Source organism: Myotis davidii, unplaced genomic scaffold, assembly GCF_000327345.1.
Source record: "Myotis davidii unplaced genomic scaffold, ASM32734v1 scaffold828, whole genome shotgun sequence".
Classification (NCBI taxonomy): Eukaryota; Metazoa; Chordata; class Mammalia; order Chiroptera; family Vespertilionidae; genus Myotis; species Myotis davidii.
Window position 1 is genome coordinate 622,875 of NW_006299391.1, and position 13,176 is coordinate 636,050.

Genomic DNA, 13,176 nt, shown 5'->3' on the forward strand with positions numbered 1-13,176 from the left:
ATAAAAAGCTAAAGGAGTTCATCACCATCTAACCAGTATTACATGAAATGCTGAAGGGTATTCTTTAAGAAGAGGAAGAAGAAGAAAAAGATAAAGATAAAAATTATGAACAACAAAGTGACAACAAATACATATCTATCAACAAGTGAATCTAAAAATCAAGTGAATAAAGAATCTGATGAACAGAATAAATTGGTGAATAGAATAGAATCAGGGGCATAGAAAGGGAGTGGACTGACAATTCTCAGGGGGAAGGGGATATGGGGAGTGTGGAAAGAGACTGGACAAAAATCAAACACCTATGATGAGGACAATGAGGGGGGTAAGGGCATGGGGTGGGGTGAGAACCGAGTGGAGGGGAGCTATGGGGAGAAAAAAGAGGAACAACTGTAATAATCTGAACAATAAAGATTTAGTTTTTTAAAAAAGCGTTATTTATTTTAATGTAGTCCAAGTTATCTATTTTTTCCTTTAGTTTAATGCCTTCTGTATCTTGCTTAAGAAATACCAACTACCCCAAACCATGAAGATATTTTATTTTCTAAATGTTATTATTTTATCTTTCATGTATAATTCTATAATCTATTTGTGATTCTGTGAATGGTATGAGGTAGGGTTTTCATATGCATCTCCAATTTATAGACAGATCCGTCCCAAGCTGCTTCACAGTGCCACCTTGGTTACAAATCAAGTCTCCTTCCCTATCTGTGTCTTCAAGACTATCTAGTTCTTCTTAGCCGTCTATAATAATAAAAGCATAATATGCCAATTAGACCGGACATCCTTCTGGACAACCTTCTGGACGAAGCCGCGGTGGTGGGTGCCAAGGCAGTGGGTGGGGGCCGAGGCAGCGGTGGTGGTGGGGGGGGTCAAGACCCTTACACAAATTTCATGCATCAGGCCTCGAGTTTGCATATAAACTTTTTACAGTGGTTCTCAACCTTCTGGCCCATTAAATACAGTTCCTCATGTTGTGACCCAACCATAAAATTCTTTTTGTTGCTACTTCATAACTGTAATGTTGCTACTGTTATGAATCATAATGTAAATATCTGATATGCAGGATGGTCTTAGGCGACCCCTGTGAAAGGGCTGTTTGACTGCCAAAGGGGTCTCGACCCACAGGTTGAAAACCGCTGCTTTAGAACCATCTTAACAATTTCTACAAGCTATTAACATTTTGATTAGGATTTCACTGACTCTGTACATAAATTTGGAGAGAATTGACATCTTTGAAATACTGAGTTGCCCAAGTCATGAACATAATGCATCTCTCTATACATATATTTGAGTCATCTCTCATTTCTCCCAATGAATTTGTCATTTTCTGTGCTAAGGTCTTACACGTCTTTCATTAGATATATTCATGGGAAGTTGATATTTTTGGTGTTACTCTAAACATCATTTTTAAAAATTTCCTAATTATTTGTTCCTGATATATAGACATTCTTGCCTTTTTTTTGAAGGCTTCAGTTTTGTGTTTTGTTTTTATAATTCCAGTTATTTTTATTTTATTTAATCCTCACTGGAGGATATTCTTTCCATTGAGTTTTAGAGAGAGTAGAAGAGAGAGGGAAAGACAGAGAGAAATATTAATCTTGTGTCCAATGGCCTTGGGAATTCAATTAGGAATCCTAATAATTTATCTGTAGATTATTTTGTATTTTGTGTACTCAATCATGTCATCTGTAAATGATGACATTTATATATATTTCTTCTATTCCATCTTTATATCTGTTCTTTACCTCCCTCCCGCCCTCCCTCCTTCCCTCCCCTCCTTTCTTCCTTCCTTCCTCTTTTCTCATTGCCAGGACCAATTTCTAATGCAATGTTCACTACAAACCATGACGACAGGCATCTCACCAAGGAATATTTTCAAGTTTTCACCATTAACTATGATGTTTGTTTTAGGTTTTATGTTTAAAAGTTCCATTTTGTCTTTAATATTTTAAATCATGAATTAGTATTGTATTAAATATTTTGCTCTTCATTTATTGAGATAAAAATACATTTCTCATTTATTCTGTTCATGAGATGAATTTCATTGTTATTTCTGAAATAACGAGTTTATTTCTTTTTCATTTTGTAGCCGGTGGTGGGGGCCAAGCCCCTTACACAAATTTCATGTTACAGTAACATACATGTTAGCAGGGACCCAGAATTCATCGATTTTGTGTTTCTACATCCTTTAAGTTCTTAGAGTACTGTGGACGTAGCCAGCAGAGGGAAGGAGAGCAAGCATGGAGAATCACAGAGAGCACAGCCCTTCTCTCATTGTATGGAATCTCAAACTCAGTCACAGGTCACACCTGTCTCCCAGGGAGTTTTGACCGTGCAGACTCTATCTGTCCTTGAGCCAATGTCTCTCCACTCTTTCGGTTGCATGAAGCCAATGTCTCTCCACTCTTTCGGTTGCATGAAACTTTTCTCTGGTAGACGCCTTGGGAAAGGGTCCATAGGAATCATGATGTCCATAGGAATTATGATCTGAGTGTTCATAATAGTCTGCTGCCATTACACGTGAATATATGTATAGTTATGCTTCACATTTTATTAAAAAAATAAGTTCATTTCCTTAAAGTTATTCAATTATATTCTGGCTTTGGTGAAAAAAGTACTAGAAATCTGATTTTCTTTCCATTTTAAGTGTCTAACTGATGAATGCTTAAGGACTTTTTTAGCTTTAAAAGCCAGTAGTTTTATTAGAATATGTTTGGTTTTAAACCTTCAGGATCATTTTTCTAAGCATTCAGTGTCCTTTCAATATGTACCTTCAAATCATCTTAAATTTCAGGAAATTTTCATTACTATTAATTTTGCTTTGTTCCATTGTGTTAGTTTTCTTTCTTTAAAAAAATTCTTTATTGTTTAAAGTATTACATATGTCTCCTTCTCCACCCATTGACCTCTCCCCGGCCACTCCCACCCCACCCCCCTACTGTCTGTGTCCATTGGTTATGCTTATATGCATATATACAAGTCCTTTGGTTGGTCTCTTACCCACCCACCACCCTCCCCTGCCTTCCCTCTGAGGTTTGATGGTCTGTTTGATGCTTCTCTGTCTCTGGATCTATTTTTGTTCATCAGTTTATGCTGCTGATTATATTCCACAAATTAGTGAGATCTTGTGATATTTATCTTTCCCCAACTGGCTTATTTCACTTAGCATAACGCTCTTTATGTCCATCCATTCTGTTGCAAATGGTAAGAGTTCTTTCTTTTCTACAGTAGTATAGTATTCATTGTGTAGATGTACCACAGCTTTTTAATCCATTCATTTGCTGATGGGCACTTAGGCTATTTCCAAATCTTAGCTATGGTAAATTGTGCTGCTATGAACACAGGGGTGTATATATCCTTTCTAATTGGTGTTTCTGATTTCTTGGGATATATTCCTAGAAGTGGGGTCACTGGGTCAAATGGGAGTTCCATCCTTAATTTTTTGAGGAAACTCCATACTTTTTCCCACAGTGGCTGCACCAGTCTGCATTCCCACCAGCAGTGCACGAGGATTCCTTTTTCTCCACATCCTCACCAGCACTTGTCATTTGTTGATTTGTTGATGATAGCCGTTCTGACAGGTGTGAGATGGTACCTTATTGTTGTTTTGATTTGTATCTCTCAGATGATTAGTGACTTTGAGCATGTTTTCAGATGTCTCTTGGCCTTTTGTATGTCCGCTTTTGAAAAGTGTAGATTTAGGTCCTTTGCCTATTTTTTGATTGGATTGTTTATCTTCCTTTTGTTAAGATGCCTTAGCTTTCTTCCTCAGAGATTCATATGTTAGAACGTATTTGATTTCTATATCTTTTATTTTCTTATAAATTCTTTTTACCTCTATATTAATACATTGTTGATTTTAAAAACATGTTATTTGCCATTTTCCATTTCTCTTAAAGCATTATCCATTTTATTTGCTCTTAAATTCCTCCTAGATTAGAATGTATGTATGTATTTTTTTTATGTAAAACAGTAACATTTATTTCACTCACGAATCTGTAATTTAAGTAGGCTTTGGCAAGTCACCTTTTTTTAAAAAAAAAGAAACTTTCTAGATGAGATTTACATAAAAGTTGGGAAGATAGTGCAGAGTAATGTACCCCACACTCAGCAAACCAATACTTATTCAGGCTCCTTTGGTTTTTAGCCTGTCTCTATTTCTGTTTGAGGGTACCATCCGGGATGCCCCACTGCATTTAGTCATCATGGCTCCTCATGCTCCTGTTGGCTGTGACTGCTTGTGACTTTAGTACTGAGGAGTTCTATAGGGAGATTTTTTAGAATGTTCCTCAGTTGGGATGTTTGATGTTTTTCTCATTATCCTGGGGTTTATAGGCTTTTGAGATGAAGATCATGGATGTAAACTGCCATTTTCATTACATCATATCAAAGATGCATACTTTCAACATGACATTACTTATCATATTGACCTTCATCACCTGGCTGAGGTAGTATGTGCCCCTTTACTATCCCCACCGTCTCCTTTCCTTTCATCCTCATGAAGGGAGTCCTTATTTGAAGCCCCAAATTAAGGAGTGAGCAGTTATGTTCCACCTCCTTGAGGGCAGGAAATCTACATAAACTACTTAGAATTCTTTGGCATGGGAGGTTTCTCATCTCCCCACTGATTTATTTATTCAATCATTTATTTATATCACTAAGGACTCATGGAGTCATTTATTTTATACTTTGGTTATAATCTAATTTATTTATTTTGTTGTCCAAATTGCTTGAGTTTTGGCCATTAGGAAGTCTTTCAGTTTGCGCCATAGTCCTCAAAAGCCTGTCTTTTTTGTTTTGTTTTGTTTTGTTTTTGGGGGGGTGTTGTGGTATTATTATTAATATTATTATTTTTGGTTTGTTTGTTGAGCATTTCCTTTTTGGCACAACAGATATCATGCCCCAGCCCCAGAATCAGCCAGTTCCTCCAAGACGCCTTGGTTCCGTTTTATTGGAGCATGGCATTAGAAACCACAACTTGGCACTAGGCATGCTCACTGCTACTGCTGTGCATTGCTTTAGGCCCACTTGCTGATAAAGCAAGGAAATATGTGCTTGCAAACAAACCCCTTTTTTTTTTTTTTGCAAATAAACCTATATTTATTTGTATACTAGAGGCCCAGTGCATGAAATTTGTGCATAGGTAGGGTCCCTAGTGGCTGCCAGCTGCCAGCAGGGCCTTCCTTCATTCCGTGCTGCCCCCTGGTGGTCAGCTCATGTCATAGCCAGTGATCGAACTCCTGGTTGGTTGAACTCCTGAGGGCACACTTTGCATATTAGGCTTTTATATCTATAGAAGATACTCATCTATATTAAGTGATAGTATCATATATTAAGCTAAACATTGGTTCATACTGATGTCCCTGACTCTAATCCATTACCACATGTATCCTTATTGCTATCTTCATTGCTTGTCTATACCCACCATTTCCACAGTGAGAAACCTGTCCCCACCATCCACTATCCATTGTTCAATTGCAATATACATGCACAGTGATTTCAGAATTGTTAACCTGTACCCCTGCGGGAAACAACTGAACAACTATAGTACAGTTCTTATGTGCTGTTCCTTTTACTTTTAGTCTTACACACTCCAAATCTACCTTTTCCCTCATCACTTTCCATAAGGTGACTCATACAGCCATTATAGTCTGCATTCCATTTTGGGATCTTCCAATTTCCAAAAAATTTTTACACCTGCATGCATTAAGGTTCACTTTTTTGTGTTGTAAAATTCTATGTTCTTTGATAAACGCATATCAACCACTTCAGTATTCTATAGCATGGTTTCACCATTCTAAGCCCCTCCTCTCTCATGCTTCACCTGTTCAACCCTCCACCCCCTCTTCCCCAATCCCTAGCAACCACTGATCTGAATTGCATGAGACTCCATTTTGCTTTGTAAGAAACTGCTGAACTGCCTTCCAAGTGGCTGTACTATTTTGCATTTGCATTATTAAACAGCAATAAATGACAGTTCCTGTTACTCTGCTTAATTGCCAGCAATTAATAATGTCAGTTTGTAGTATTTTAGTAATTCTAATAGGTGCACAGTGGTATCTCATTTAATTTGCATAACCATAATGAAAAATGATGTCGAGAATTTTTCATTTGCTTATTTGCCATCTATATATCTTCTTTGGTGCAGTACTTGTTCAGATATTTTGCCCATTTCTTTCTTTAGGGGCTAGGACAATTTGTTTTCTTACTGTTGAATTTTGTAAGTTCTCTCTATATTTGGTATTTAAGTTCTTTATCAGATGTGTTTTGCAAAAAAATTTCTTCCAGTGTGTGGCTTGTCTGTTATTCTCTTAAAAGTGCCTTTTGCAAAGCAGAAGTTTTTAATTATAATACAGTTCAATGTATTATTTTTCATACTTTTAGTGTTTTATATATATATATAAAACCTCATCCCCAAATCAAAGGGTATGTAGATTTTTCTGTTATGTCTTCTAGAAGTTTTATAATTTACATTTAAGACTATGATCCACTTTGAATTTAATTTTGTGGAAGAAGTAAGGTTTGTATCTAAATTCAGGTTTGTCTTTTTTTACATATGAACCTCAAGTTGTCCCAGTGTCATTAATTGAAAAGACTATTCTTTTTCCTTTGAATTTTCTTTCCACCTGTTAAAAATCAGTTGACTATTTTTGAATGGGTCTATTGTTGTGATCTCTATTCTGTTCCATTAATTTCTATAGCCATTATTCCACCAGCACCATGCTGTCTTGATCACTGCAGGTTTATAGTAAGTCTGAAATTTGATAGTATAATTCTTCCAAGTTTGTTCTTTTTCAGTATTGTATCGGCAGTATTTATTTTGACATGATTTTTTTTTTATTTCTAAATTGTTTCTTGAGTTTTTCATTCCTCCTTTCAAATCCTACTTTTTTTAAATCACCTAATTTCTGAGTTTTTAAAATTCAGATTTTATGTTGTTCTTTCATAGTTTATGTGATCTTCAAAGTGTGTAGCTAGTTTTATCTATTCTATTATAGTTTTCATCTGTTTTGTGAGTGCTTTGTTCTTGCATGTTTTCATTGTTTCTATGGAGGTTATTATGTTTTTCTTTTTAATTTTTGTTATAAAAAAATTTTGTATGAGCTTCAATCATAATCCTTTTGGTTGTTTTTTTTCTTAAATAAAAAGAAATTCCCTCTAGTTTTATGAAGGAGGGGTGGGAAAGTGATAGATTTTCTACCTTCAAGAGCTTAGAGCTCCTTCTTGGTTTCTCTTGCAAACTAATGAAAAACATGGCCTTGTATTTTCTAAATTATGAATCTTCTGGTAATTTCTAACACTTTCATCAATACGTTCTCTTTTCATTTCTACTATTTTTCTGTTCTAATTAACTACTCTCTCAAGTTCTTCTCAATGCTAGGCCTTTCTTTGAAAAAGGACCGTGTATTTGTTAGTTTGAAGAGTTTATAGGGCCCAGAATACTCTTAATACCAACAGTCATCATCACATTGCCATTCCTTTGTCCCATGAACTGGACCTAACCAAACTCTCTTCCAATTTGGCAGCTTTTCTCAGATTGACGACTGTGCTTTACAGTAAGAACATACTGGTAATTGAAGCGATCTGTTCTCAGGGCCTTAAGAATTTCAGTTGCTTTCCCTCTGCTTTTCCCCACACAGATGAGATAACACAATGGTCTTGTGACCATACACTGTTTTCCCCCACCTGCTTATCTTAGGGGTCGGGGTGGGGATTTCCTGGGACACTGTCAACTAGTTTTATAGTAGTGCTGTCTGTGTGTCTTTGGGTTTGCTATCCTAGTTGCTCCGTATGTTTTTATTTGGGAAGGGGGACTTTCAAATATTAAACCAACTTTGCCTTCCTCAAATAAGCCAAACTTGGTTGTAATACATCATTTTAATGTATCACCAAACTCATTTCGCTGATAATTTGTAAAAATATTTATGAAATTGGTTGGCTTATATTTTTTCTTGAAATATCCTTGTTGGGTTTTCTTATAAAAGTTATGCTGTCTAAATTACAAATATCCATTCTTTTTTATAGATTTTTGTGTTAAATTGATATTTATTAATTAAAATATAGGTAGCATTTATTGGTGAAGCTATCTGAACCTCAATGTTCTTGGTGGAATATTTTAATTAAAAATTTCATTTCTTTACTAGATGTAGTACTATACAGACTTTCTATCTCTTCTTGTTTCAGCTCTCAATTTCACTTAATCATTAAAATCATTGAAATAACACTGTCCAAAATCTCCTCTGATTATCATTTCAATCTTGGTAAAATCCATAGTTATGTCCAACCTTTGATCCCTCATATTGGTAATTTCATCTTCTTTCTTTTTTGTTTCTGATCAGTCTTGCCAGTTCTTATAATTTTATTAATTATTTTTAAAAGTTTGACTTTTTAGAGTTTTTCTAATATATATAAATATATGTTTATATTTCATATACTTCTGCTCTTACTGATTTCCTTTCTTCTACTTTGTTCTTTCTCTAGCTTCGTAAGATAGATATTTTCATCAAAATTTTATCCTTAGTTCTTTTAAAATATATACTATATATAACATATATCATACATGAATAATATAGCTAAAAGGCTATACATTTTCCTCTGAGCATGGCTTTTACTGTAATCCACACATTGTGATATATTTTATTATTATTAACATTCAGAAAAATATATCTTAAAATTTCTACTGTGATATTTTCTGAATCAGAGGTTATTTAGAAGTATATTACTCAATTTCCAAATATTTGAAAATTTATATTTATCATTTATTGATTTCTTAAATATTTCTGTGGTGGTCACAGAAAATAATCCGCATGATTTCAATCCTTTGATATTTGTTGAGACCTGCTTTCTAGACTATCTATAATAATAAAAGGGTAATATGCTAATTAGACCAGACGTCATTCCAGATGTCATTCCGGACATTCTTCTGGACAAACTAGGGCTGGAGGGAAGCTGCTGCTGGCAGTTGGGGGAAGAAAGGCCTACTTTTGCATGAATTTCATGCATTGGGCCTCTAGTATTTGATAAAAGCTCCATATGCACTTTAAAAGACTGTTTATTCTTCAGTTGGTTGCTTTTGTCATTATTTGCTTTATGTGTCTTTACTCCTTTCTCATTATGAAATATCCCTCTTTACCGCCAATAAAGTATCCTGTTTAAAGTCTATTTTATCTATTTATGAAGAGAGCCACAACAACCTTCATATGTGGTGTCTTTCATGGCATTCTTTTTGAAGAGGTCAGGGCAGTTATCTTATAAAATGACCCACTCTACAGTATTTGTTTCCTCTTAGTTTTATTTAACTTGTTCCTCTATCTGTCCACTTTCTGGAAACCAGAAGTGAGATTTAGCTAAAATAGGTTTAGGTTAAACATACTTAGCAATAACACTTCATAGGCAGTGCTCTGAATTTTATATTTTGTCATGTCAGGGATATGATCATTCTAGCCTCATAATATTGTTGGATGGATTAAATGAGAGGATGTGTGTCAAGTGCCTAAGATGCTATCTGACACATTATAGGTAAAGAGCACAGTTTCCCAACCTTAGCATACTAACATTGTGGACCAGATAATTCAGTGCAGTGAGCATTGTCCTAAAAGTATTTGATAAATATTCCATAAGCACTTACTATTATGCCTTGTGCAAGGCTTTGAGATTAAGAGCTGAATAGAACATGAATGCTGATCTCAACATACTCATAGTTTTAGGGACAGATCATGAGGCAAATGGGAAATTAAAATATGGTATGGTAAGTGCTGTAACAGAGACAATCATGTGCTATGAGAGGAAGGGCATCTAACTCAGTCTGGAGCAGGGATTCATTCACCGAGGAATAAAGAATAGAGACTTCTGAGTTGAGATCCACAGGACAGAACTGTCTCCCCTTTCCCATTAAGGCTCAAGAGATCAAACCAGTAATGACTGTTGTGGATGAAAATAAACACTTAAGAAATAAATGATCAAACACCCATATAATTTCCAGGCTGTATGTCAGGGTATGACCAATAAGGATTAATCTGCTAGTAAGTATATAGACACAGACAAAGTAAGCCAGGAGTGAGAGCTAAAAATGGCACAATCAGCCATCTACTTCTTCAGTTGTTGTATTTTGCCATTCTCTAGCTCTCAGTTTGTGTGGGGTCAGACTGAATAAGTGAAACAAGATTAATACCAGTTAGGATAATGTCACACACTCCTCGGTGACACAGGAAGGCCTTAAATGAGGGTGCCTATCCAGCTGCGCATACTAGTCAGCTGCCTATACTTCCATTCTTCCTGCTGGCCAAGTGCTTTTTCAGCTTGCCTGCAGTGTAAATCAGAGACTGGTTAACTGTCCACTAAGCCTGTTTCCTCTAGTTCCTGGGCATATTGCTCAACTATCTTTCCTAACCTCCACTGAGTTCTAGGCCAAGGCATGTATGAGTGAAAGTGACATGTCCTCCTTCCGGGTCTCGCCCATGAAAACTTCCCATGTGCAACCCTTCATGCTGTTTTCATTTCCACGGGCTTGATGCAGACAAACATTGATACCGCAAAAGGCAAGAATTAAAGATGGCGGACCTGAGGAGTGGAGGAAACCCATGTTCCTGAGAATCCCCTGGGGAGAGAGGCCCCGCAACGAGGAATGCCCTTCCTGGGCTTGATATGAATAAGAAGTAAACTTCCACTGAGTTAAGCCGTGACAGTTGAAGGTTTATCTAGTACAGCAGCTAGCCTTACCCTCCTACTAAGCCAAAGTGGAGAAAGAGGCAGGTTTACCCTGCAACTGTAACCCCGCTAGCCCCTGGACACGTACAGTATTTCATCCATGATCACCAAGCCAAAGAGGAGTGCCTTGGCCAGAACTTTTCACTGAGATTCCCTTGAGGGAAATGGGTATGTAGGCGGCTATTTGCAGGGCCATTGCTAAAGATCACACTTCATCTAAAGTTTGCAGCACAGAAGCATGAAAGGACGTGGGCTTTGATGCTGGACAGATGTGGCTTTGAATCTTGGCTGCCCCCTGACAATTCTTTGGCTCCATCTCTCTGGGCCTCTGTTTCTTCATCTGTAAAATGAGGGTAATAACACCTCACAGGAGTTTTGTGAGGATAAAATAACAGTATATAAAACATTGGCACAGTTCCTGGCATTTCCAAGGTACTCAATTAGCTCCCTTCTGACAATCATGAAATGAATGAATTGGAAATTTATTTATCCTTCTAATGAGAGGACTAGGGAAGAGCGAAGCTAGCCTTTTCACTAAGGACTGTATATTTATCCTTCCATAGAAATGTTGACTGTTTCATAGAAAGAAACCAGGTCCAACAAATACTTGCGTGTGTTTTTCCTTGGTCTAAACAAGGAGAAGAATTTAAGCTTTAAGAAACTTAAAAATAAAAACATAAACAGAGGCAACATTCATTACTTTTATAACCATTTTCCCTTATAAGAAAGAAATGTCATATTTCCAGACCACAGCAGCAGAACACACGCTGGCCTTTGACCCAGCAGAAGAGAACAAAAATGAGACAATTTACACAACAGAGGGGGAGTGATGGATTTTGAGGGTAACACCCCTGTCCATTCCCCTGTCGTCCCAGATGGAGTGATCACAAAGCTAACGAGTTGGTGGCAAGACCTCACCTTTCCCCAAGCCCTAGATGAAATTGAAAACAGGACGGGTAAACAGGGAACATCCTTCCAGATAAACTGGCAGAGCAGTGAGCTGCTGCAACCCCCCTGTACCCGGCTGCAGGAGAAGGAGGCTGCAATGTCAGGTCAACCAGGATGTGGAGGGAAGCGAGGAAGAGAGCCACCCACCAGCATGACTAAGTGCTCTTGGGGACAATCCCTGCTCAGAGGGCAAAAAGCAAATATCCAGATGTTATGAGCTGCCAGATGTGATTAACTGAAGAAAGGTGAAGCTGCCCACTTAACCATCTGAGCAGCTCCCCTCATCAAAGTGACCCCAGACTTTTCTGCAAAAGCATTAATCAACAAAATAAATGGAGGCTCCATCCATCTCCCATCTTGCCCCTTTCCCTCTCCCACTCTGATCCAGTCAGAACCGCGGCCTATTTTTAAACCACTGGCAATGTGTTCTGCTGTGGAAATGTTTGGGCTCCCTGACACAGGCTAATGCGCACTCAGAGAGAGACACGGGCCCTCCACAGGCGTCGCCCATGTGCTGTCCTTCCTCTCCCATGAGAATGGAGCAGGGGAGGAGGAGAGGGCCTGACTGGGGAGCATACTACCTGTGCAGAGGAGCAGGGGGTATCCGACACTGGTTTCCATGACGGGGAACTAACTGTGGGCTTCCTCCCTCCCCGAAAGTGAAGGCTGAGGCGGGCCAGAACTAACCCCACATATAAATGCCAATGAGAAGAAGAAAAACAAACCCAGGTGCCAATTCTAGCATCTTTTAAAGAAAAAATGTTTATGTGAATTTCAGCGTCTCTGTGACATGCATCTAATGTGCTTTAAATATAATAACAAACATTTTATTAAACACTGGAGACTTTTTTTTTTTTTTAGCAAGGTTGCAATGAAGCCAATTTACCAAAAAAAGAAAAAAGATGACTTTTCAAGAAAGGAGGTTGTGCTGTACTTACAATCTCTCCAGCTGCTTCAGATCCTGGAAGGCGCCTCTCTCGATGATGCTGACCTGGTTGTCTTCCAGATGCCTAGAACCACAGAGGCAGTGAGGGTCAAGGACAAGAAGAGCTCAGGGATCCTCAGGCCAGGCACAGGTCATGCAGGCATGGTCATCCCACGACCCAGGGGCCCCCAGCTGGGATCAGAATGGTGGGACCAGAGTGGTGGGACAAGATAATTCACATCCCAGCTTGGTGTCACGGTAACCAGGGTTTCACCGCCTGCACACTTCTACCTGACAGATTGGTTTCCATGCCTCTATTTTAAGAATGTTCTCAGCAAATGTCCCCCCAAGCACTGCAGGATGTTGCACAGAAAAGGAAGAGGTAAAAGCTGCTTCTTATAAAAACTACACATATAATCAGCATCTCTTCCCTCGGAGCTCCCTCCCTCACAGATTCAAAAATACTTCACCACAAAGGGCCTTCTCTGCTCACTGTCTCAGGGTCAACTAGTAGAAAGGGTGAAGCTATTGTTGGACGCTTGCCTGCAACGAAGGAAAACCAGCCTGGTGCCAGGAACTCCTTTCCCAGTGCTGCC

The 13,176-nt window shown here is 38.0% G+C and overlaps 1 protein-coding gene across 1 annotated transcript in view; it reads right to left on the reverse strand.

The window, feature by feature from the left end:
• Window positions 1-13,176, reverse strand: part of SLIT3 (slit guidance ligand 3) — a 532,520-nt gene that overhangs the window by 470,616 nt on the left and 48,728 nt on the right. Inside the window, exon 3 of the mRNA XM_006774961.2 lies at window positions 12,594-12,665. Within this exon, the coding sequence (XP_006775024.2) occupies window positions 12,594-12,665 (72 nt within the window). The remainder of the gene's footprint in view (window positions 1-12,593; window positions 12,666-13,176) is intronic.